Source organism: Lathamus discolor, chromosome Z (assembly GCF_037157495.1).
Source record: "Lathamus discolor isolate bLatDis1 chromosome Z, bLatDis1.hap1, whole genome shotgun sequence".
Taxonomy (NCBI): domain Eukaryota; kingdom Metazoa; phylum Chordata; class Aves; order Psittaciformes; family Psittacidae; genus Lathamus; species Lathamus discolor.
In genome coordinates this window covers 75,362,472-75,388,661 of record NC_088909.1, presented here as the reverse complement: position 1 = coordinate 75,388,661, position 26,190 = coordinate 75,362,472, and the positions used below count along the sequence as shown (strand labels likewise).

The following is a 26,190-nucleotide window of genomic DNA, read 5'->3' as shown; positions in this document are numbered from 1 at the left end:
CCTGCTAAAGCAGGTTCACCTAGAGCAGGTTGCACAGGATTGTGTGCAGGCAGGTTTTGAATATTTCCCAAGAAGGAGACTCCACAACTTTTGGGCAGCCTGTCCTAGTGCCCTGCCATCCTCAAAGTAAAGAAGTTCTTTATCATATTCAGATGGAAGCTCCTGTGTTACAGTTTGTGCCCGTTGCCCCTCATCCTGTTGCTGGGCACCACTGCAAAGTGTCTGGCCCCATCCTCTAGACACTGCCCCTGAAGATATGTGTGCATTGGTAAGACCCCCTCTCAGTTGTCTTCTGTAGGCTGAACAGGCACAGCCCTCTCAGCCTTTCCTCATCAGAGATGTTCCAGTCCTCTAATCGTCACTGTAGCCCTCCAGTGGACTCTCTCCAGTGGCTCCTTGTCTTGTACGGAGGAGCCCAGACCTGGACACAGTACTGTGGATGCAGCCTCACAAGCGCAGAGTAGTGTGGGAGGATCACGTCCCGCAGCGTGCTGGCAGTGCTTTTCCTAATGGACCTCAGAACACCACTGGCCTTCTTGGCCACAAGGGCACATTACCCTTCTGTGCAGTCTGGTGGCTATTTCTGGTTAAGGCTTCATAGGATTACTGTTAAGATTATAAATCAGAGCACGTCTCATGCTATCCAAGGTGGTAGATTTAGGAGTCTCCCTGGCCTGATCGGATTCTTCAGACACTAAGTTCATTAATTCAAACTGAATTCCTTGCTCTACTGGTTACTAAAAATTCTGCAGCGCTGCTCAACTGGAAGCTTAAACTTCCACTGTTAACAACTGAGGTGAAGTGGGGGAGCAGTGAGGGACTTCAGTGCCTTTTCTCTTTTACCACCTGGCAAGTTGTGCTCTCTTATTCAAGATACCATATCTCAGCATTTCTACTCAGATCTGTCATGTGCAGAGAGGCAAAAAGGCTGCAGCCAGTTTAGACCAAGGATAAGCTATGGTTTTGTTGTTTTCTTTATTTTCTGTATTCTTTGCCTGCATGCAAAGGGCAGCCAGCAACCCCTGGAGGGGGGGTACTCAGGGGAAGAAGATGGATAGACTGATTATAAAGCTTAGTGAGATGTTTGATTGCTTTACTGAAGTCATGTTACTTATTTTTCCTTTTTTTTTGGGGGGTGGGTGTCTATTCTTAGGCACATTTTGATTTGCCTTGCGGCATACCTGGGCTGCGTCTGCTTTGCTTACTTCGATGCTGCCTCTGAGATCCCCGAGCAGGGCCCTGTCATAAAGTTCTGGCCCAGTGAAAGATGGGCGTTCATTGGGGTTCCCTACGTCACCCTCCTCTGTGCACACAAGAAAGCACCTGTGAAGGTCACATGAAGTTAGCCACGGAACGTGGACGGAGATGCAACTTATATTCCAGCACAGACAGTAGTTAAATGATGATAATTGAATAGGGTTGTAGATTATCTTCTTCCTGAGATATGCAGCACTTCAGGTGTCATAGAAAGAGGAAGCGAGTGTGTTCTTTCCTCTCTGAGGAGGAGAGAGGAAGCAGGAAGGTGGAGGCCCTCAAACACTAAAGTAACCACTGCTTTCCCTGGTTGGCTCTGTATTTTCAATGGAGCATTTCTCTTGATAAAAGCTCCTTCCAAATACCAGGCTCAAGTAATGATGTTTCTGCCATAGGTCTTTGGTGCTTAATTCACTCCATTTGTAACTTCTGGCTTAAGGCCTTGTTTGCGAAATAAGCCAGTCCAAGATGCCTACATGCCGTCATGTGTTCTCTCAACTAGGATTTTGATGTGGGTGCACATCGCCACAAGAGTGTGCTCAAAGCACGTGCTCCTCCCAGCCTGGTGTATACAGTGAGTTTGGCTGTGCATCACATTGGATCACACAGTGTGTGGTTACTTCCCCAAGTACAACAGGAGACAAGTGCAAAATGTTTGCAACTGGGCAACTGGATCAGTGCAGTTAGGCAGTGTAAATGCAAGAATAGCTGACAGAAGATTGTCGCTAAAATAGGAGTTCAAATGTTTTGAAAGGGTTTGAATTTTTCTGTAGACTGACCTTTAGACATTTGTATGCTGCATATATCCCTCTTACAGAAATGTTGCAGAAATCCCTTTCTACCTCTACAGAGACATTTAGTCTTGAATTTGGTGTTAAGTTCACACAGAAGTCTGAACATTAACTTCAGTGACAGCTCAGGTGAGCATGGATTGGCAGTGTGATTAAACTATAAAACCTCATAGGTGCCTACCTGTACATCCAATTTGAGAGTTAACTTCTCACCAAGGCATTGCAAAGTGACATGAACAATAGTCCAGTGCTCCACTAGCTATACTGATACTTTTTTAGAAAGAAAAAGTAGATAACTGCTTAAAAACCAAGCTGAAGACTTAGATTTCAGTGAGCAATGAAATGCGACATTGAATCTTGCATTCTTAGAAAACAACAGTATATTCAAATTTTCTGTTTGTTTTCAGCCTGTTTTGTAAAGATAAGAGATGTCTAGATCTATTTAATTTTAAGGTTATATTTTGGGTTGAGATTCAGGAATGGCTCTGGTTTTTGCAGCAATTAATGCTAGTTCTGTTTAAAAAATGGTGCAAAGTATAAGCATATTTTTCGAATATTAGCAATTGTAGATGCTACAGTCTTGAAAAAAAGGATCTGCTTACATTCCACCTAACATCTGAACTGTAGGTAGGTTAAGGCTTTGGATATTTTTCCAAATATTTCTTTTTTTCATATTAGACCAGGAAATGCCATTTCCTTTGTGCTTTCCTTTGTCTCATGTTGTACTTTTTTTTTATTAATGTGAAAATATAACTCTATACAGTGTTATCTTTAGGAAGGTGACTTTTAACAAGAACTTTGGGGTGAATTAACTTTCAAGTATTGTAAAACATGTAAGATAACTTTCATATTCAAATCTGTGCTTAGAAAACAAGAGCTAAGGTGTAAGCTGTTATGCTTAAAGCAGTTTTGTTAGTGGGAGATGTGACTGTCTTCTTGAGAACTTCAAAGCTGGTAAGTAGCCCACTGTCAGATTGACTGACAGATCATAAACCCAGCAAAAACTGTCCAGTGGAACAGTGCAGATTTGTATCACTTGCTAGTAGATTTGTCTGAGAGAAACATGATTTTTTGACACAGTCATGTAATTTTTATAGGAAACCTGTTTGTAAAAATTCATATGGTAATGTTTATTAGTCTTTGAAACACTGCTGCTTTTTCCTTTTTCTTCCTCTCTCCCTAAATATGAAATACACTTCTCAGGTATTTAAATTCATATGATTAGATCCTTATACACATAGGCTTGCTGGCTGGAACCCAGCTAATGTTGTTGCCTGACATGGTCCTACTTTGAGTAAGATTTTTCAATATTATTTTCTAAATTATTCTATTACGGTAAATAAGTTATTTTCGGTATTGCTTGGGAACTTAGTAACTGCAGACATAATGCATAATTACTGGAGCCTTCCTACTTAGTATTTTTTTGAAAGCAACCTTTGACTCAAAGGGCTCTTATCAACCTGCTGTCAACTGCTGTCTTCTGCTCTACTGAGTCTGACTGCTCACAAAGAACTAATTTTGTAACTGAAAGAGCTGTAGAGAGCATTCAGCTATTGCAGAGGTGAGCAAATGTAAATACCGGCCAAGAGCCATCTCCTGTATTCTTATTAACTAACCTCTAGCCTTTGTACTCTTCAAAAAAAGATCACTATTTGATCTCCACTATAGAGCTAGTTGGGGGTATTCTACTGTGATAACAGTCCACAACTTCTAGGTGTAGCTACTGCACTTTACATTAAATTAATATTAACTTATATGTCACGACAAAAGCTACACTTGCTTCAAAAAGGAAAAAAAAAGGCCATTTTTGTCAGATTCACAGCTTTACAGGGTGAACCTTCATGATAACATTAGTACCCAAAGAAATATGTGATTGGCATACAGGGGGTTCGTGCACTGCCCTGATCATACACAGGAATAAACATGCAAAGTAAGTACATTATGTTGGAGATAAAGTGATTTATATGCACCCCTCAGGTTTTAAAGCCCCAAAATGCTTTCTTCCCTTGCTGGCAGGAAGTGTGTGGGTTTGTAATCTTTAGGTTCAATTAGTATTTTAGTTTAAATAGTGGGATGCAATAGTGCGTTGAGCATAATGTAGATTCTGTATATTGGTGTGTGAAATCCATCTTTCCTTGAAGGTTAAACTTCAGGTTATTCAAGGAAGGCTATTTAGCTCTCTGTGATGGCAAACACTTGCCCACTTCACAGTCACTAAAATTCAATAAGTAGTATGTAAGGAGTGGTGCTGGGGGTTTTTGTTTTTCTTCATCTCTGTTGAAGTCTGTATACTGAATGTTTGTGGAAAGTATGTAACACTTTGCAAAATTAAATTGCATTTGAAAGAAATATTTTTTGCCTTTTCATACATTGTGTTTGTGGAAAAGAATGCAGCTGCCTAATGCCTTGAAGTATAGGAAGGATAAGCTTCCTCACTCAGGAGTTCTGCCTCTTAGAGGATGAGGGGGACTGTCGAAGACCATTAATGAATGAGGTAAGGACCAAATGATTTTTTGTAGGTAAAGCAAATACTTGGAAAACTGCAAGCCCATGAATCATTAAGTGTCAAGGAATGGCTAAGAATGAGTGGCCTGTGTTTCCACAAATCCAGAAATCTGTGTCAAAGTACTTGGAGAACAAAGTGTGTATCTTCAGCGTTTGTTGCCCAACAGTGTGCTCCTTACTTAGGCTACATAGTAGCTTTGCATCTTTTTTTCTGCTCCTGCTTCCCTTTTACCACATTTCCTCTCACTCCACGTAAAAGACCTTTTCTGAGATGTTTGCAGATCTCCATAAGCCAATGTGATCTGGTTTGAAATAACTTGTGCAAAAGCATAGCTATAATTCAAGAATGTTACTCACTTGGAGTTAATGTCTTGCTGTTGGTAAGATGTCAAAAACAGCTGGTGAATTGGCTCATATATCATCCTGTTACTCAGCCTGCTGTATCTGGAGATTATTGACATGATTTCCCATGGAAACCAGGAGAATGTCATCATAGCAATGATAACTTCAGAGCTTCTGGCTTCTTTTTACCAGATATGACAAAGGAAGAGCCTTAGAGATAATTTCCTACAAGCTGTGCAAGACAGATGGTCAGGAAGAGAAGCCAAGCCTCTGGGACAAGCTGTCTCAAGAACCATGTTGTTAAAATAACAGAGAACGTACCCAGGAAGGAAAGCAAAGCAATGATTGAGTTCTGGGTGGGCTTTGATTGAGGCTCATACCAGCTGCAGCATCAGGAGCCAGTTACACATGGGAGGAGTTTCGCAGGTTTCTGTTCCAGAGGTGAAGGAATTACTTTACCATACACAGACTAGCCTTTTCCTCCAAACTTCCAAGGCAGAAACTTAATCAAGAGGGTCAGTTTGGAGTCACATATCACCTGACTGTTGGTAAAACACTCCAAACTGAGAAAGGCTGAAGTTTGAAAGAGGTGACTTTTTATGCCCACAAACTCAGCAACCAAAAAAAACTTTGTAAACTCCCAGTATATAATGAGGAGTTTGTCAGGGGCAAGTGGTGTCTTCCTCATTTAGTTTTCTTCTGTGATAGGGTATTTGTTGTCCCTGTGGCTATGGAACAAACAGTTATACTGTTAGATTTTGATACTGATAAAATTTCTAACACAGTCTGACAGGACATTATTGTAAAAGTCCTAGAAAACCTGAGTTTCACAAAAATGTGTAAAGGTAAAGGTTTATAAAAGGTTTAAAGATAAAGATCCTTGCACCAGGTTTCTACCACAGGAAGTCTTTGCATATCTGAGATCATGAGGAGCAGACTGGGTAAGTGATACATGTTTTCTCCCCAAGCACAAGGGAGAGGGTTAATGAGAGACTAGTGCCTCAAAGCACAGTGTGAGACACACAGCAAAGGGGAAGCTATTTCTGCTGTCTGTTTAACAAATGCTTAGTTCTTACTTCATGCTCCATGTTCATTTTGTGTCACTTCCCAAACTGTGATGAACAGCACTATATATTTTCAGTGAGGGAAAGGGGTAATTACCTTGGGGAGGGACAAAGCCTACTGTGCCAGAAAAGAGCTGTGATCTGTGTTGCCAATACCTCTTCTAATTTGTCTGCAGAAATGGAGAAGTGCTGCAAGGAGAAAAAATCATAGGAAAGGAAAAAAAACCACAGTATTGTAACTGATAGTGAGAATGCTCATGGTGTTTTGCAGTCAGAGACCATGTGGCCCAACAGCCTTGTCCTTTGGCCTTGCTGCTTGGTGCTTTTTTTCTCAGATCTTCCTCTGTTCTGCTTGGTACCCTCATGTGTGGTTGTCCAATTCATCATTTCTTTGAATTTCTCCTCTCTTCCTCTCTCTCTTGCTCTCTGCAGCAAGTAAAACTGCTGTGTCCTTGCTTTCAAGCTAGTACCTATGCTAGCAGTTATTCAATCTTTAATTATCTGTAGAATGTAAAATGACTGCTGGTGACTCAGGGCTGAAAACTAATAGGCAGGAGAGCTACACAATATCTTCTAACCTGTTAATAGTCGTCACAGTTTGTAGCCAGTGTCAAAAATAGAAATGCCTATATACACTAACATACCTTGGACCTAAGTATACAAAGAAAAGAAATTTTACTGTTAGCCATAATATACATAACCTATCCATGAGGAGTGCTCTGCTTTTGCCTAAAGTGAAAGCTGTTACGTTTCTTGCAAGAGGGATCAGCTTCTGCTTAAGGACTGTGTCACATTAATGCTGTGCATCTCTGTCATCTGTAAAAAGGGCCAGTCCTCCACCAGACTGTGATGAATGCCTGGCTTCAAATATACATTGTAGTTATGAGCATCAGAATTTAATTGTAAAATATGAGGGTTTGTTCCTTTTTAGAAGTGCTAAATCATAGAATTACAGAATCATAGAATAGTTAAGGTTGGAAAGGACCTTAAGATCATCTAGTTTCAAACCCCCTGCCGTGGACAGGGACACTTCACACTAAACCATGTCACCCAAGCCTCTGTACAACCTGGCCTGGAACACCGCCAGGGATGGAGCATTCACAACCTCCCTGGGCAACCCATTCCAGTACCTCCCTACCCTTACAGGAAAGAATTTCTCCCTTATATCCAATCTAAACTTCCCCTGTTTAAGTTTTAACCCATTACTCCTTGTCCTGTCACTACAGTCCCTGACAAAGAGACCCTCCCCAGCATCCCTATAGGCCCCCTTCAGATACTGGAAGGCTGCTATGAGGTCTCCACGCTGCCTTCTCTTCTCCAGGCTGAACAGCCCCAACTTTCTCAGCCTGTCTTCATACGGGAGGTGCTCCAGTCCCCTGATCATCCTCGTGGCCCTCCTCTGGACTTGTTCCAACAGTTCCATGTCCTTTTTATGTTGAGGACACCAGAACTGCACACAATACTCCAGGTGAGGTCTCACGAGAGCAGAGTAGAGGGGCAGGACCACCTCCTTTGACCTGCTGGTCACGCTCCTTTTGATGCAGCCCAGGATACGGTTGGCTTTCTGGGCTGCGAGCGCACACTGAAGCCGGCTCATGTTCATTTTCTCATCGACCAACACCCCCAAGTCCTTCTCTGCAGGGCCGTTCTGAATCTCTTCTTTGCCCAACCTGTAGCTGTGACTGGCATTGCTCTGACGCAGGTGTAGGACCTTGCACTTGGCAATAATCTTCTGATTCATTATTTTTATACTGGAGGAATAACGAGGAATACAACTCAAGATCTGCCTATCTTCAGACTGCAACATCCTGTTTTGTGGGTAACAATTATCTACAATAATGAAGAATAATTAAGATAGCTTAAAAATATATGCTTTATCCTGTTGATTAGACACAATGATTACTTTTTGCTGTAAGGCTTTATGGCTATTTTCTAATAAAGCAGTTAGGTAAGCAAATAATTTTTAAAATTTTAATTAACCTCAGCTTATTTTTTGCCTATTTACCACTAGAGAAGTGTATTATCTCTTAATACTACTGCCTCTTTTGGGGAAGCTTAGGTACACTATTTGTGATACAGTTCTTTGTTGATATATCTCGCTGGTCACTGCAACAATCAAAGCTATAGCATATAGAATCATAAAATCATAGAATAGTTAGGGTTGGAAAAGACCTCAAGATCATCTAGTTCCAACCCCACTGCCACAGGCAGGGACACCTCACACTAAACCATCCCACCCAAGGCTTCATCCAGCCTGGCCTTGAACACTGCCAGGGATGGAGCATTCACAACCTCTCTGGGCAGCCCATTCCAGTGCCTCCCTACCCTTACAGTAAAGAACTTCTCCCTTATAGCCAATCTAAACTTCCCCTGCTTAAGTTTTAACCCGTTACCCCTTGTCCTGTCACTACAGTCCCTAATGAACAGTTGCTCCCCAGCATCCCTATAGGCCCCCTTCAGGTACTGGAAGGCTGCTATGAGGTCTCCATGCAGCCTTCTCTTCTCCAGGCTGAACAGCCCCAACTTTCTCAGCCTGTCTTCATACGGGAGGTGCTCCAGTCCCCGATCATCCTCGTGGCCCTCCTCTGGACTTGTTCCAACAGTTCCATGTCCTTTTTATGTTGAGGACACCAGAACTGCGCACAATACTCCAGGTGAGGTCTCACGAGAGCAGAGTAGAGGGGCAGGATCACCTCCTTTGACCTGCTGGTCACGCTCCTTTTGATGCAGCCCAGGATACGGTTGGCTTTCTGGGCTGCGAGCGCACACCAAAGCTGGCTCATGTTCATTTTCTCATCGACCAACACCCCCAAGTCCTTCTCTGCAGGGCCGCTCTGAATCTCTTCTCTGCCCAACCTGTAGCTCTGCCTGGGACTGCTCCAACCCAGGTGTAGGACCTTGCATGGTTGAACTTCATAAGGTTGGCATCAGCCCACCTCACAAGCGTGTCAAGGTCCCTCTGGATGGCATTCCTTCCCTCCAGCATATCAACCGGACCACACAGCTTGGTGTCATCGGCAAACTTGCTGAGGGCGCACTCAATCCCACTGTCCATGTCAGCGATGAAGATGTTAAATAAGACCGGTCCCAACGTCAATCCCTGAGGGACACCACTCGTTACTGGTCTCCAGCTGGACATTGAGCCATTGACCACAACTCTTTGTGTGTGGCCATCCAGCCAGTTCTTTATCCACCGAGTGGTCCATCCATCAAATTGACGTCTCTCCAATTTAGAGAGAAGGATGTTGTGCGGGACAGTGTCAAACGCTTTGCACAAGTCCAGGTAGATGACATCAACTGCTTTACCCTTGACCATCAGTTCTGTGGCCCCATCACAGAAGGCCACCAAATTGGTCAGGCAGGATTTCCCCTTAGTGAAGCCATGCTGGCTGTCACCAAGCACCTTGTTGTTTTTCATGTGCCTTAGCATGCTGTCCAGGAGAATGTGCTCCAAGATTTTACCAGGCACAGAGGTGAGACTGACTGGTCTGTAATTCCCCGGGTCTTCTGTTTTCCCCTTCTTGAAAATGGGGGTTATATTTCCCTTTTTCCAGTCGTCGGGAACTTCACCTGACTGCCATGATATGCAGGACAATGAAAAATGTGGAATAGAGTGGAAGACAGAGTGGGAAAAATCACAGAAATCTTTCTACCTGCCAGCCCTGCCTGGCGTTTGTGGCAGATTAAAGTACTCTAGAAAAGGCCCTGTATGCTGTATTAGTGACGTTATTTATTTGACCTAAACAGCCTTTAGGAAGTACTTGCACCTTTGGTAATTTCATCCGATTTAGTGCCTCGGCTGGATTCAGGAATGGAAGGGACAGAAATGCAGTAAGAACTGTCATTTTTTTGCTGTCATTTAACTTGAATGGGTGGATGATAACATCTTGAGAGTGTGAAAAAATACATTGAAAAAATCCTTAGACTGTGGAAACAGCTTTGAAAACACCGGAACAGGTTTGCAGCTGAATGCCAGTTTAGGTACTCCATGAGAGTTCACATCAGGCTTTCTCTGTGAGGAACCATCCTTTTGTTTCTTTTTTTACGTAGAATGGCATAATCGAATATGTGATTGGCCCTTAAACTGTACCTAGCAATAACCACAGTGTCAGGAAAGAATGGACAACCTAATAGGAAAAACTGTCAAATATTCTGCAGTGATCTCATGTTTTGGTCTGTTGCCATTGTTCCTCCTTTCTCTGACCACAAATACTAGTTCTAGAAAAAGGCCAACTCAAAAACCAGAAAACTGTTTGAGGAGAATGCAGGCATGTAAGGCATTATTTGTTTATAAATATGCATCTTAAAAGGTTGTACAGTCCTGGACCTTGCTTTAAAAGCAGGAAAGTCTTGCAAGTTCAAAGCATTCAGAAAAATGGGTGAGACACTGCTTTCTGTACACACCACAGTATCGGAGTACCAAAATGCATGCTAGCTGATAGGGAGGATGAAACTCGTAATTGTATCATGTAACAGGGATACTCATAGTGGAGGTTTGGGGTTTTTTTTGTAGTACTGGAGGATGTCACACTTCTGTTAAATTCAGGAGTACTTCTTGGTGCCTTTCATGACTCAGCTAGGAAGGCCTTTGATAGGGAATGTGCTATGGTATGTAGGATGCAGACATTCACAGAATCACAGAATCACAGAATCCCAAGGGTTGGAAGGGACCTAAAAAGATCATCTAGTCCAACCCCCCTGCAAGAGCAGGGTAACCTACAGTACATCACACAGGAACTTGTCCAGGCAGGCCTTGAATATCTCCAGTGTAGGAGACTCCACAACCCCCCTGGGCAACCTGTTCCAGTGCTCTGTCACTCTTACAGTAAAGAAGTTCTTCCTGATGTTAACGTGGAACTTCCTATGTTCCAGTTTACACCCATTGCCCCTTGTCCTATCACTGGATATCACTGAAAAAAGCCTAGCTCCATCATCCTGACACCTACCCTTCACATATTTGTAAACACTGATGAGGTCACCCCTCAGTCTCCTCTTTTGCAAGCTAAAGAGACCCAGCTCCCTCAGCCTCTCCTCATAAGGGAGATGTTCCACTCCCTTAATCATCTTTGTGGCTCTGCGCTGGACTCCTTCAAGCAATTCCCTGTCCTTCTTGAACAGAGGGGCCCAGAACTGGACGCAATATTCCAGATGCGGCCTCACCAAGGCTGAGTAGAGGGGGAGGAGAACCTCTCTTGACCTACTAACCACTCCCTTTCTAATGCACCCTAAGATGCCATTTGCCTTCTTGGCCACAAGAGCACATTGCTGGCTCATGGTCATCCTCCTATCCACCAGGACCCCCAGGTCCCTTTCCCCTTCACTACTTTCCAGCAGGTCAACCCCCAACCTGTACTGGTACATGGGGTTGTTCTTCCCGAGATGCAAGACTCTACACTTGCCCTTGTTAAATTTCATCAAGTTTCTCCCCGCCCAACTCTCCAGCCTGTCCAGGTCTCGCTGAATGGCAGCACAGTCCTCTGGTGTGTCAGCCACTCCTCCCAGTTTTGTGTCATCAGCAAACTTGCTGAGGGTGCACTCAGTTCCCTCATCCAGGTCATTGATGAAAATATTAAACAGCACCGGTCCCAGCACCGACCCCTGAGGAACTCCACTAGTCACAGACCTCCAGCTAGATTCTGCGCCATTGACCACAACTCTCTGCCTTCTTCCTTTCAACCAGTTCTCGATCCACCTCACTACTTGATCGTCAAGCCCACACTTCCTTAGCTTATCTATGAGGATGCTGTGGGAGACAGTATCAAATGCCTTACTGAAATCAAGAAAAACTACATCTACCGCTCTACCATCATCCCTCCACCTAGTCACTTCCTCATAGAAGGCTATAAGGTTGGTCATACATGTTTCTTTCAACACTTCATCTTACAGACCACAGAGGAAGTGGAGGGTGCTGTTTGTTTTAGATTAGCTGTATGGGAGGGAAAGGATGGGACTGATAGCTGTTACCTGCTGTTGGGTTTGAGCACTTTACAAACAGCCCAGCCACTCCATCCCCCCTTCCAAAACTCTTAGTGAGAACTATACCCCTCCACGATTCCAGGGAAAGAGATTTGGTCTCTCAGGTTGTGATCTTGCAGGGGTCACTCCCATTCCATGAAATGTCATTGAAGAGAGTGAACAAACCTGGGAACTTCACCTTGCACGTGATAAAGAGAGGCTGTGGGGGCTGTAATGGTTTCAGTTCCTGACTAAATGTCAGATGATCAGTGGAGGGTTAAATCCAAGAAGCCAGGAACTCATTATGGTACTTCTGCTTCTTCTTTAGCACCATCTGTGAGTTCACCTGTGCTAGATTTTTCATCAACCATAAGACTGTCATCTTTATGCTATTGTTCTTCAGAGAGTAGGAAGAATGGGGAATGGTGCAGTCTGACAGACATTTCAGTTCCATCCAGATCATTCAAATCTTCTGTCATTTTGAGTCTCTGTTGTCCCCATATGAGCCTTGTCATCACCAAATAGGATGTAGAAAAAGAATCTCTTATGCATCTCTCAGGCCGGCTTTTAAATGAAGCAGAAGTTCACAATGATTTTTCTTTCGTGCTCTGGTTGGTACAACCTGCAAATGACTCATCTGTATTTTGTGATCCGGGACAGTAATATTTGATGGTAGTGTTTCCTGAAAACCAGAAATTGACCAAGTAGTATGATTATCTCTAACTGGTTGAATGGGATACTTAAGAAAGATTTCAATGGGATTGCTTCTAGAAAAAGAAGTGGTGAACTACTAAGATACAGCTTGTGAGGCTAGCTGGGTATAGCAATAATTTCTTGAGCACCACTGAGACTATTTTGTTCTTTTAGATGGTGATAATTTTTACCTTAGAGGGTTAAGGATGTCTGATTTTAAGTGTTACTGGTATTCTTACCTTTCCTCCACTGCCAGGATGGGCTCATGACATTAAATTTACAATTATAAGAATCATGGGGAAGAATCTGTAAATTCTGTTAGGCTCTGCTGGACAAGTTGGGAAACAATATGTTTATTTGAGCTACCTTCAGCATGTTGCCACTGTTGTCACGGAATCGTCGAATGATTGAGGCTGGAGGAAAGCACCAGAGGTCATCTAGTCCAACCTTCCTACTCAAGCAAGGTCACCTAGAGCACATAACTCAGATTTGTGTCCAGACAGCTCTTGAATATCTCCAAGGAAGGAGACTCCACAACCTCTCTGAGCAACCCGTTCCAATGCTCAGTCACCCTCACAGGATCTCCTCCCTTGACCGGCTGCCAGTGCTCTTCCTGATGCAGCCCAGGATACCATTGACCTGCTTGGCCACAAGGGCACGTTGCTGCTGGCTCATGGACAATGTGCTGTTCACCAGGACCCCTAGGTTCTTCTCCACAGAGCTGCTTTCCAGCAGGTCAGCCCCTCACACGTGCTGGTGCCTAGGGTTGTTCCTCCCCAGGTGCAGGACCCTGCACTTGCCTTTGTTGACTTTCGAAAGGTTCCCACCTGCCTCTTCTCTGTCGCCTGTCTAGATCCTTCTGAATGACAGCGCAGCTCCCTGGGCTGTCATCCACTCCTCCCAGTTTTGTATTTCCAGCAAACTTGCTGAGGAGGCGCTCGATCCCTTCATCCAGGTCACTGGTGGGGATAAGTTAAGCAACACTGGACCCAGTATTGGCCCCTGGAGTACACCACTTGTTACAGGTCTCCAACCAGACTCTGTGCCACTGATCACAACCCTTGACACCTGCCATTCAGTCAGTTCTCAGTTCACCTCACCTTCCACTCATGCAGCCTGTACTTCCTGAGCTTGTCTGTGAGGATGTCATGGGAGACAGTATTGAAAGCCTTGCTTAAGTCCAGGTAGACAATGTCCCTGGCTTCCCCCTCATCTATCCAGCCAGTTTTCCCATCATAGAAGGCAACCAGGTTGGTTAAGCACAATTTCCCTTTAGTGAATCCATGCTGACTACTCCTGGTCACCTTCTTGTCCTCCATGTGCTTACAGGTTGGTTCCAGGATGAGCTATTCCATCATTTTCCAGTTACAGAGGTGAGGCTGAGTAGCCTGTGGTCCCCAGGGTTCTCCTTCTTGCCCTTTTTGAAGACAGGGGTGACATTTGCTATCTTCTAGTCCTCAGCCACCTCTCCTGATTGACATGACCCTTAAAAGATGATTGAGGGTGGCCTAGGAATGGTGTCTGCCAGATCCCTCAGCAATCACAGGTACACACGGTCCGGGCCCATGGACATGTGGATGTCAAGTTTGACTAAATGATTTTGAAACCAGTCCTCTTCAAATATGGGAAAGACATCTCCAGATGTCTCCCTGGTCTCTTGGGATAGTGACTCCTGAGGGCTGGCCTTGGCAATGAAGACTGAAGCATATAAGGCATTCAGTATCTCTGCCTTCTCTGAATCCTCTGTTGCCAGGGTCCCTGGTCCATTAAGCAGCAGGCCCACATTTTCCCTACTTTTCCTCTTACTGATGTACTTGAAGCAGCCCTTTCCCTTAGCCAAAAGGATGTCAAAATCAATCCTGTTGATGGCACAAAGGATGTCTGTGAGGTTACTCTTTTTTTGCTACAAGAGGTGCTAGGCTTTAAAAGAATATAAAAACTCAGATTTATGGGTGCAGATTTATGCTGTAAAGTCATCAGGCCGTTGCTCAGCAGATGCTAGGGGGAAGACCTGCTGCAGGGATTCTCCTGCATTCTGTCAGCACTGGAGTGGGGCCTCAGGCTTTAATAAACATCTTTTGAGTTTAATTCTTTTGCTGATTAAAGTCCATGTCACGATTTAAGCCCAGCCAGTAACTCAGAACCACACAGCAGCTCATTCCCCCTCCTCTTTCCCCCTGCTCCCGACAAGATGGGGAGGAGAATCAAAAGAATGTAAAACCCAGAGGTTGAGATAAGAACAGTCCAGTAACTAAGGTACAATGCAAAACTACTACTGCTACCACCAATAATAATAATAATGATAAGGGAAATAACAAGAGAAGGGAATACAACCACTCACCACCTGCTGACCAATACCCAGCCTGACCCAAGCACTGGTCTAGCCCTTCCGGGTAACTGCCCTCAGTTTATATAGTGGGCATGACGTGCTGTGGTATGGAATACCTCTTTGGCTAGTTTGGGTCAGGTGTCCTGTCTCTGCTTCTTCCCGGCTTCCCTTCCTCCCTGACAGAGCATGAGACTCACAAAGTCCTTGGTCAGAGTAAGCAACAACTAAAACCATCGGTGTTATCAGCGCTGTTCCCAGGCTGAAAGTCAAAACCACAGCACTGCACCAGCTACTAAGAAGGAGAAAAATGACTGCTACTGCTGAAGCCAGGACAGTATCCACCGCTTATTCCATACCATTCATGTCATGCTTAGATCTCAAATTTTTCTATATACCATCACTCTTGTCTCATATATATCTATGCATCCACACACGCACAAGGAGAGAGAGAGATCATTCCTTAGTGCATGGACAAATCTCTAAAAAGCTGCTGAGTTCATCCGGTCCATGATGTCGGGCTCCATCTCTTCAAACAGTTTTTCAGAGCAGGAGAGGCTGTGTGCAGTGTTGGACTGTTGCCTGCTGATGATACCACAGAATTCATCTGGTTTCATCAAACTTTATTCTTTGTTGGAATGATGGTGGGAGGGAAGTCAGGGCCAGTCGCTGGTGACATTAAGACATCTAATTGGTGGGCTATAAAAGTGCTACATAGCAGCCAACAGCATACAATTAAGTTCATTGGCTGTTTTCCCCTAAAATCAAATCCCTTTGAGGTATACATTGGACTTCTCCATCTTCCCGCATTACCCACTAAATATATCTGGGTCCCTGAGCAAAAGCAGTCACAAAGGTGGGTTTGCCTTTACCTGAAGCGGGAATAACCTGGGACTTTCCCAGGAGCTAATGACAGTCTCCAATGTGGACTGAGGGGACAAAAGAATGTGTGCTCAAGCAAAATAGAAAGTAATAATGTAGCAGAAAGTGGTAACAGAGAAATGTTCTTATACATCTGAGAACAAATAAATTGTTCAAGCAAAGGCGCTTGAACAATAATGTGATTGGTTGAGAAAAGCGAATGATGTTGCAAAAGGTACTAAAAAGAAACTAGCAGATACTAACAATTACTAGCCGCTAGGCAGGGGTCTATAAAAAGACCATAACCTTGCTCATTAAATGATTTTGGTTGCATCACAACTGGAGACCGTGCCTCAGTTGCTACACAAGATTTGTTTCTCAAGGCCCAGGATAGTGTTCCGGGCAGTGGCATGGGGCACAGCGTGTGTTTCTAGCCATCCAGTGGTTGCTTCCACATCTACGGGAGTATGATACAATAGGCATCACAGAAACATGGTGGGATGGCTCCTGTGACTGGAATGTTGGAATGGAAGGTTACAGGCTCTTTAGAAAAGACAGGCACGGCAGGCGGGGAGGGGGAGTTGCCCTTTATGTTACGGATAGGCTGGAGAGTATGGAACTCTGTCTGGGGGCAGGTGAGCAGTTTACAGAGAGTTTGTGGGTCAGGGTTAAAGGGAAAACAGCCATGGGAGACATTACTGTGGGGATCTGTTACAGGCCGCCTGATCAAGGAGAACCTGTGGATGAAGCACTCTACAGACAGATAGGAAAAGCCTCACGCTCACAGGCCCTTGTTCTCATGGGGGACTTCAACCACCCTGACATCTGTTGGAACGATGGCACTGCACGGCACAAGCAATCCAGGAGGTTCCTCGATTGTGTGGAAGGCAACTTCCTTCTGCAAGTAATAGAGGAGCCAACAAGGAGAGATGCCATGCTTGACCTTGTGATCACCAACAGGGAAGGGCTTGTTGAGAATGTGGTGCTCCAGGGCAGCCTTGGATGCAGCGATCAAGAAATGGTCAAATTTGAGATCCCCAGGACAGTGAGAAAAGTGTGCAGCAAGCTCACTGCCCTGGACTTCAAAAGAGCAGACTTTGGCCTCTTCAGGAGCCTGCTTAGTAAGCTTCCATGGGATATAGCCCTGGAGGGCAGGGGGGCCCAAGACTCTTGGTTGATATTCAAGGATCACCTGCTACAGGCTCAGGAGTGCTGCATCCCAGCTAGAAGGAAGTGCGGCAGGAGGGCCAGGAGACCTCCTTGGATGGATAAGGAGCTGCGGAGGAAAATTCAAAGGAAAAAAGAGTCTTATAAAAGGTGGAAACAAGGACAGGCGGCCTGGGAAGAATACAGGGATGTTGTCCGGGAAGCTAGGGACCAGGTTAGGAAAGCTAAGGCCCAGTTAGAATTAAACTTGGCCAGGGATGTTAAGGATAACAGGAAGGGATTCTACAGGTACGTAGCAAACAAAAAACAGACTAGGGACAAAATAGGCCCCCTGAGGAAGCTTTCGGGAGAACTGGCTACCCTGGATTTGGAGAAGGCTGAGGTTCTGAATGACTTCTTTGCCTCGGTCTTCACTGGCAAAGGCTCTGACTGCACCACCCAGGTCTTAGAAGGTAGACGCAGGGACTGTGAGAATGAAGACCTTGGGCCCACTGTAGGAGAGGATCTGGTTCGAGACCATCTTAAAAATCTGAATGTGCACAAGCCCATGGGATCTGATGGAATCCATCTGCGGGTCCTGAAGGAGCTGGCAAATGAAGTTGCTAAGCCACTGGCTATCATATTTGAAAAATCATGGCAGTCAGGTGAAGTTCCCGACGACTGGAAAAAGGGAAATATAACCCCCATTTTCAAGAAGGGGAAAATGGAAGACCTGGGGAATTACAGAGCAGTCAGTCTCACCTCTGTGCCTGGCAAAATCTTGGAGCACATTCTCCTGGAAGGCATGCTAAGGCACATGAAAAACAACAAGGTGCTTGGTGACAGCCAGCATGGCTTCACTAAGGGGAAATCCTGCCTGACCAATTTGGTGGCCTTCTATGATGGGGCTACAGAACTGATGGTCAAGGGTAAAGCAGTTGATGTCATTTACCTGGACTTGTGCAAAGCATTCGACACTGTCCCACACGACATCCTTGTCTCTAAATTGGAGAGATATCAATTTGATGGATGGACCACTCGGTGGATAAAGAACTGGCTGGATGGCCACGCACAAAGTGTTGTGGTCAATGGCTCAATGTCTGGCTGGAGACCGGTAACGAGTGGTGTCCCTCAGGGATTGACGTTGGGACCGGTCTTGTTTAACATCTTTATCGCTGACGTGGACAGTGCAATTGAGTGTGCCTTCAGCAAGTTTGCCCATGACACCAAGCTGTGTGGTCCGGTTGATATGCTGGAGGGAAGGGATGCCATCCAGAGGGACCTTGACACGCTTGTAAGGTGGGCTGATGCCAACCTTATGAAGTTCAACCATGACAAGTGCAAGGTCCTACACCTGGGTTGGAGCAATCCCAGGCATGGCTACAGACTGGGCAAAGAAGAGATTCAGAGCGGCCCTGCAGAGAAGGACTTGGGGGTGCTGGTTGATGAGAAAATGAACATGAGCCGGCAGTGTGCGCTCGCAGCCCAGAAAGCCAACCGTATCCTGGGCTGCATCAAAAGGAGCATGACCGGCAGGTCAAAGGAGGTGATCCTGCCCCTGTACTCTGCTCTCCTGAGACCTCACCTGGAGTATTGTGTGCAGTTCTGGTGTCCTCAACATAAAAAGGACATGGAACTGCTGGAACAAGTCCAGAGGAGGGCCACGAGGATGATCAGGGGACTGGAGCACCTCCCGTATGAAGACAGGCTGAGAAAGTTGGGGCTGTTCAGCCTGGAGAAGAGAAGGCTGCGTGGAGACCTCATAGCAGCCTTCCAGTACCTGAAGGGGGCCTATAGGGATGCTGGGGAGGGACTCTTCATCAGGGACTGTAGTGACAGGACAAGGGGTAATGGGTTAAAACTTAAACAGGGGAAGTTTAGATTGGATATAAGGAGGAAATTCTTTCCTGTTAGGGTGGTGAGGCACTGGAATGGGTTGCCCAGGAGGGTTGTCAGTGCTCCATCCCTGGCAGAGTTCAAGGCCAGATTGGATGAAGCCTTGGGTGGGATGGTTTAGTGTGATGTGTCCCTGCCTATGGCAGGGGGGTTGGAATTAGATGATCTTGAGGTCCTTTCCAACCCTAACTATTCTATGATTCTATGATTCTATGGTAAGCTCATGGTGCTTGCCTTGGTGGGATGTGATATAATCAATCTGCCAGGCCTCCCCGTATTTATACTTTAGCCATCGTCCTCCATACCAAAGAGGCTTTAACCTTTTAGCTTGCTTAATTACAGCACATGTTTCACATTCGTGAATAACCTGGCAATAGTGTCCATTGATAAGTCCACCCCTCAATCATGAGCCCATCTGTATGTTACATCTCTGCCCTGATGCCCTGAAGTGTCATGGGCCTACTTTGCCAAAAATAATTCACCCTTATGTTGCCAATATAAGTCCATCTGAGCCACTTCAATCTTAGCAGCTTTATCCACTTGTTGGTTGTTCTGGTGTTCCTCAGTGGCCCAACTCTTGGGTACACGGGCATCTACATGGCGTACCTTCACCACCAGGTTCTGCACCTGGGCAGCGATATCTTGCCATAGTGCAGCAGCCCAGATGGGTTTACCTCTGCGTTGCCAGTTGCTCTGCTTCCATTGCTGCAGCCATCCCCACAGGGCATTTGCCACCATCCTTGAGTCAGTATAGAGATAAAGTACTGGCCACTTTTCTTGTTCAGCAATGTCCAGGGCCAGCTGGATGGCTTTCACCTTGGCAAACTGACCCGATTCGCCCTCTCCTTCAGCAGTTTCTGCAACTGACCTCAAGTCTCCCCCTGGAGCTTTCTGCCAGAGGCTCCAGGTATGACCATTCTCCCCAGCTGCGGTGTACAGTACATTTTTTTTTTGCCTTTGAAGGTGCCGGATAGTGTTGAACAGGGTTCTTTAAGCACAGGCCAAGCCCCAGCACATTGCCATGATTTGTCCCTGTCTGGTACAACCAGAATGACAACACACGTCATTTGTTTTACTAGTTTTTCCAGATTTTGCACTTATTCAGCAGTGAAGTTCCAAAACACTGGAGGGGCCCACTGATGCTTGCCCATACTAGCCCACACATGCTGCCACTCATGAGTGTCCAGCCTCGAGAAAAATCTGTTGGTCCTCCTATATCGTCGTCTAACCCTAGACAAGACCCAGACCCGACTCTGCTTAACTTTCGAGATCAGACAAAATGGTCGTGGGTAAAACACACTCTGTATGTGTGCCAACATGCTGATCCCCATCACAATCAGCGGGCAGGTCTCAAGGGTACGCAAAGGCCATTTGAAATCTTCAGAAATCTCAAATGATGCTGTAAACAGTCTGGTGGGGGGGCTGGAAAGGAAAGGCAATGTCTCCTTCACAGATTGACTACCCAAGGACGGGAAAAAGATGTGTAATTGCTAAACACTTCCATTATATACCTCCCAAAGTATAGAGGTGGTGACCACACTGGGAACGCAAGCCAGATCAGTTTCATGATCAGTGAGTTTATTGTATTACAAGTCATTACCATAAAGTACAATGAAACAAGAACCTTAGCCCAAGGCCCCCAGCTGATAAATGCTAACACAGCAAAGACTGGCTGTAAGTAAGGTACAACATGCTGAAACTCCGAGATCAAGAGCAACAACTTTGAGAGCCAATAAATCAGCATTGTCAAGAGTGACTATTAATCCAAAACAATAAATGTTTATCACAAATATGATTAGATACACTCTGGCTAGATCTGTTGTTATCTGAAACTTTCATGACACACATTGGGCGCCACAAAGAACTGTCATGGTTTAAGCCCAGCCGATAACTCAGAACCACGCAGCTGCTCACTCACTCCCTGACTTCTTCCTCCCCCTGCTCCCGGAGGGATGGGGAGGAGAATGGAAAGAATGTAACGCCCATGGATTGAGATAAGAACAGCCCAGTAACTAAGGTATAACACAAACCACCACTGCTACCACCAATAATAATAATGATGAGGGAAATAGCAAGGGAAGAGAATACAACCATTCACCAGCTGCCGTCCGATGCCCAGCCTGACCCGAGCAGTGATCTAGCCCTTCTGCGTAACTGCCCCCAGTTTATATACTGGGCATGACGTGCTGTGGCATGGAATACCTCTTTGACTAGTTTGGGTTAGGTGTGTCCTGTCTCTGCTTCCTCTTGGCTTCCCCTCCTCCCTGTCAAAGCATGAGCCTCTGAAAGTCCTTGGTCAGAGTAAACATTACTTAGGAACAATTAAAAACATTGGCGTTATCAGCGTTGTTCCCAGGCTGAGAGTGAAAACCACAGCACTGCAGCCGCTACTAAGGACAAAAAGAAGTGCTACTGCCAAACCCAGATCAGCCCGTAAGAAAACCAAGGGTACGGGCAGATCACACATTTCTGTTGAAGTTAATCACTAGGGAGAGAGGATTCATAATTTTTCTCCCTCAAAACATGCTTTGCTGTACTTCAATCAGAAGGTTAGTAGTTAATCCAATAGGCAACTTTTTGAATAAGAAGACTTTACAAAAATGTCATCGTCCACTAGTATTAGGTCTTCAATTTAGATACAAAGGTAACCTTTCCCTCAGCATGTTTCATTTCAGATATCCTCAACAGGAAAACTCAGATGTCAAATTTCTTCTTAATTGCTGTTTCCTTTTTAATAAATACTGTGAAAATACTTTCTAAAATACAAGAAGTTGCTCTATCCACTCAGATGAAGAAAGCAAATACTCAGAACTGGTAAAGATGAGCCTCTCTGTAGGATGAGCTTCAGCAGAACAAAACATGTGATTAACCATTTCATAGGCTGGAGGTCAGAAGCAGATGAGGAGCTGTAACATCAGGAGAAACTGTGCTGCTACTCACAGTTTGGAAAAAATAGGTACACAAGACAGTTACACCAGGAAAACACTTAGGTCTACAGCAGTCTGATGAAGTTAATACATGGAAGCAATGCATAAACACTGAACACCTGAAAATTGCAGCATAAGTTATATTCTGGCAGTGTATGTGAAACAAGTTGTCAGTTGCCGTGAAACTACATCATGTTTTCTTTCTGTATATGTCGCAAGGAAGGCCATTAGGGATTTTGACTGTGGAGGAGAACAGCTGCAGGAACACTAAGAGAAGTCTGTATTTGGAACAAGGACAGGAGGAAATGCACTACCCTGCTTACTGTACCTGCGTTGGCTGCATATTGCTCTCTCTCACATTAGGGGTTTTATTATTATCTCTTTGTTGTCAGCAAGGACAATTGCCTGCAAACACACCTGCTGATGGGCACTTTGGCATTGATGTAATTCCAAGAAAATGAGAGCTTCAGTAACAGTAATAGGTTATTAATCCAGGTTATAACCGGTGTACTGTGCACCAAGGACACAACCTGTTTGTGTTGCAGTCCACTTACCTCCCCCGCACAACTAGTGCCTCTCTGGGAGATAGATCACTGTGCCCACCTCTCCCTAATGCAGTTTGTGGCAGAGCCGGTGGCTGGCAGGTTTGCTCCTTTCCAGAAGTGTCTGCTTACAAGTTCTTCTGCACTGGGGTCTGTGACTTCAGCTGTATTAGACAAGCTGGAGCAGGTGCCAAAGCATGTATGCCAATATATTGGCATACATATATGCCAATGTGTGCATGCCAATGCATTGTTTCTATTTGCCTTCTGTAAGACCGGAATGGTAGAGCTCACCAGGGCAGGTGCAGCAGTGGGTACATGTACATAGTGTTACCTTTCCTTTGGCATCCAGTCTTTGGCACAAACCCACTGTGAGATGACTGAGGACGCCCTATTGCACCAGTTTCTCTTTGCTTCCTTCAGGATGCCTGGTGGTGCCTACAGAGCAGACCTTCACTGCTGCTCTTTTTGGCTGCCAAGTGATAACAGAAACAGCTAAAAGCAGTGCTCACTGTGCTGCCAGCTGGGGCAAACTGAACTCGTATGAATGCTGAAGGAGCGTTGATTTGGTATCAGTCCCTTACACTGCTCTTTTCCATATAAATAAAACTTCAGAGAGAGAACCTGACTTATGCCAAGACAGATTCATTCCCATTTAGCCAGGACTGTGGATTTACTTCTAGATAGGGCTCCTTCCCACTGCCCAAGTGTCCTGGGTTGAGCAGCAGCAGTCATTTTTCTCCTTCTTAGTAGCTAGTACAGTGCTGTGTTTTGATCTTTTGGCCTGGGAACAGTGCTGATAACGCCGATGTTTTCAGTTGCTGCTCGAATGTTTGGTCTGGCCAAGGACTTTCTGAGCCTCATGCTCTGCCAGGGAGGAGGGGAGGCCGGGAGGAAGCAGAGACAGGACACCTGACCCAAACTGACCAAAGAGGTATTCCATACCACAGCACGTCATGCCCAGGATGTAACGGGGAGTTCCCCGGAAGGGGTAGAGGGACTACAGGGTTGGACGAGGTATCGGTCGGTGCTCGGCTGGGGGGAGTGGGGCGAGTTATTGGTTGGCTGGTGTTAAGGTGTTGTATTCTTTCCTCTTGTTATTTCCTTTAGCATTATTATCATTGGTGGTAGCAGCAGTGATTTGTGTTATACCTTAGTTACTGGGCTGTTCTTATCTCAACCCGTGGGAGTTGCATTCTTTTTGATTCTCCTCTCCGTCCCTCCAGAAGCAGGGGGAGGGCAAGAAGGGGGGGGAGTGAGTGGACGAGGTTTGTGGTTGGGTTCAAACCACGACACCAAGTCTTATGAGGTGTGAAAAAAGGCCTGAGCCCTTCATAGTCTGACAATTGCCTGTCTCCACTTGCTGGGGTACCCCTTGTGAGAGCATTTACCTTGGATACTGGGCAGTGTTGGGAGCAGAGAGGACAGCAGTGTCTAGGGGCCCAAAGCAGTATAAATGGCACTGAGGACAGGGCAGGTTTAGCTCTACCATGCTTGGTCTTGTCCTTCTGAGACACAACACCTTGGCAGGTTTTAAAAAGTTTTTAGCAGGATAGGTGGTGGTGGTGGGGAGAGGTTGTCCAGGAAATATGTTTTTTTTTGTGAAAAATTGTTTATTAGTATTAATGAACCCTAAGGAATTCTCATAGAAAGCACGCTAAGGTACATAAAAACCAACAAGGTGCTTGCTGACAGCCAGCATGGCTTCGCTAAGGGGAAATCCTGCCTGACCAATTTGGTGGCCTTCTATGATGAGGCCACAGAACTGATGGGCAGGGGTAGAGCAGTTGATGTCATCTACCTGGACTTGTGCAAAGCATTCGACACTGTCCCAGACGATATCCTTGGCTCTAAATTGCAGAGACATCAATTTGATAGATACACCACTTGGTGGATAAAGAACTGGCTGGATGGCCACATGCAAAGGGTTGTGGTCAGTGGCTTGATGTCCAGCTGGAGACCGGTAACGAGTGGTGTCCCTCAGGGATCGGTGTTGGGACCGGTCATGTTTAACATCTTCATCGCTGACATGGACAGTGCGATTGAGTGCGCCCTCAGCAAGTTTGCCGATGACACCAAGCTGTGTGGTCCGGTTGATATACTGGAGGGAAGGGATGCCATCCAGAGGGACCTTGACACGCTTGTGGGGTGGGCTGATGCCAATCTTACGAAGTTTAACCATGCCAAGGTACAGATTGGGCAAAGAAGAGATTCAGAGCAGCCCTGTGGAGAAGGACTTGGGGGTGTTGGTCGATGAGAAAATGAACATGAGCCGGCTTCAGTGTGCACGCAGCCCAGAAAGCCAACCGTATCCTGGGCTGCATCAAAAGGAGCATGACCAGCAGGTCAAAGGAGATGATCCTGCCCCTCTACTCTGCTCTCCTGAGACCTCACCTGGAGTATTGTGTGCAGTTCTGGTGTCCTCAACATAAAAAGGACATGGAACTGCTGGAACAAGTCCAGAGGAGGGCCACGAGGATGATCAGGGGACTGGAGCACCTCCCGTATGAAGATAGGCTGAGGAAGTTGGGGCTGTTCAGCCTGGAGAAGAGAAGGCTGCGTGGAGACCTCATAGCAGCCTTCCAGTATCTGAAGGGGGCCTATAGGGATGCTGGGGAGGGACTCTTTGTCAGGGACTGTAGTGACAGGACAAGGGGTGATGGGTTTGAACTGAAACAGGGGAAGTTCAGGTTAGATATAAGGAAGAAGTTCTTTACTGTAAGGGTGGTGAGGCACTGGAATGGGTTGCCCAGGGAAGTTGCGAATGCTCCATCCCTGGCAGAGTTCAAGGCCAGGTTGGATGAAGCCTTGTGTGATGTGGTTTAGTGTGAGGTGTCCCTCTCCATGGCAGGGGGGTTGGAACTATGTTATCTTAAGGTACTTTCCAAATCTAACCATTCTATGATTCTATGAATTCCTGCTTTTCAGTCAGTTTCAGGTATAGGCTTTGCTGAAAATCATTGTTCTGAGTGGGAAGTAAAGTAGGTTTTAGGATTTTTTTTTTTAATGTAAGCTATAAAATATATCATAAAATGGATTTACTGACACATTTGACAGATGTTCATATGCTGACCAATACAGCATGTTAGCATGGAAGGAGCTGTTTCAAATATCAAAAAAAGATTTTCTTGCATGTTGTAAGATACTAAATCAAGCTCTATAGAACTAGTTTTGGCTAGCAGTATCTCATAGCATCTCTTTTTTAAATTGTTGATAAACACCCCAAATATAACTACTTGTAAAAGAAAGAGTAATAGTAAATGAACGTAGGTTTGTTTTTGCAATTTGTTTTTTCAAGCCCTACAGATAAGGCAGTGAAGTACTTGCTTGTGGGAGGGGAAACATGTGGCAAGGAAATGTGCCATCACTCCCCCAGGCAGGAGTGCAGAGGGTATTTAATATATTTTCTCCTTCCCTTGCTCACACCAGTCACATACCACCAAGGCCTGCTGTGGTAATTAAGGATTTTAAACCCTCTATTTCTGTTCAGTAGTGGCTGCAGTAGAGGCAGGGATCAAGTGCTGCCAAGCAGCAGGGTAAGACAACACACACCCACAGAGCACAGCTGTCAACACCTCTGTGCGTCTGTGTGTGCGTGTGTGTGCGTATTCACTTCTGATATAAAGCTTAACAGTCTTTACTTCAAACTCTCCATCTCCAATCTAAATTTTAAAGCATCCCAGATGTGCCTCTGTGGCTTGTAGCATACACCAACTTTGGTTTTTGTAGCATGTGCCTGACCTTGTTGCTTGTCCCATTTTGCAGACATGAACATGTCAAGACAATCACTACTGTCAACTCTTCACCTATTTGTAAATTTTTTTGGTTTTGGTTGGAGGTTTTTTTGTTTGTGTTTTTTTTTTTTGTTGTGTCCCCCCCCCCTTTGTT

General features: G+C 45.4%; 1 protein-coding gene across 3 annotated transcripts in view; it reads left to right on the top strand.

Annotated features, from left to right (window-relative positions):
• Positions 1 to 26,190, top strand: part of ACER2 (alkaline ceramidase 2) — a 60,734-nt gene that overhangs the window by 28,124 nt on the left and 6,420 nt on the right. For 2 of the 3 annotated variants that reach the window (XM_065664019.1, XM_065664022.1), the window contains exon 6: positions 1,154 to 4,394. The exons of the other annotated variant lie outside the window; for it this stretch is intronic. In XM_065664019.1, the coding sequence (XP_065520091.1) occupies positions 1,154 to 1,340 (187 nt within the window). In that variant the 3' untranslated portion in view covers positions 1,341 to 4,394. Of the gene's footprint in view, positions 1 to 1,153; positions 4,395 to 26,190 lie in introns of those variants that run through there. 3 annotated transcript variants of the gene reach the window in all.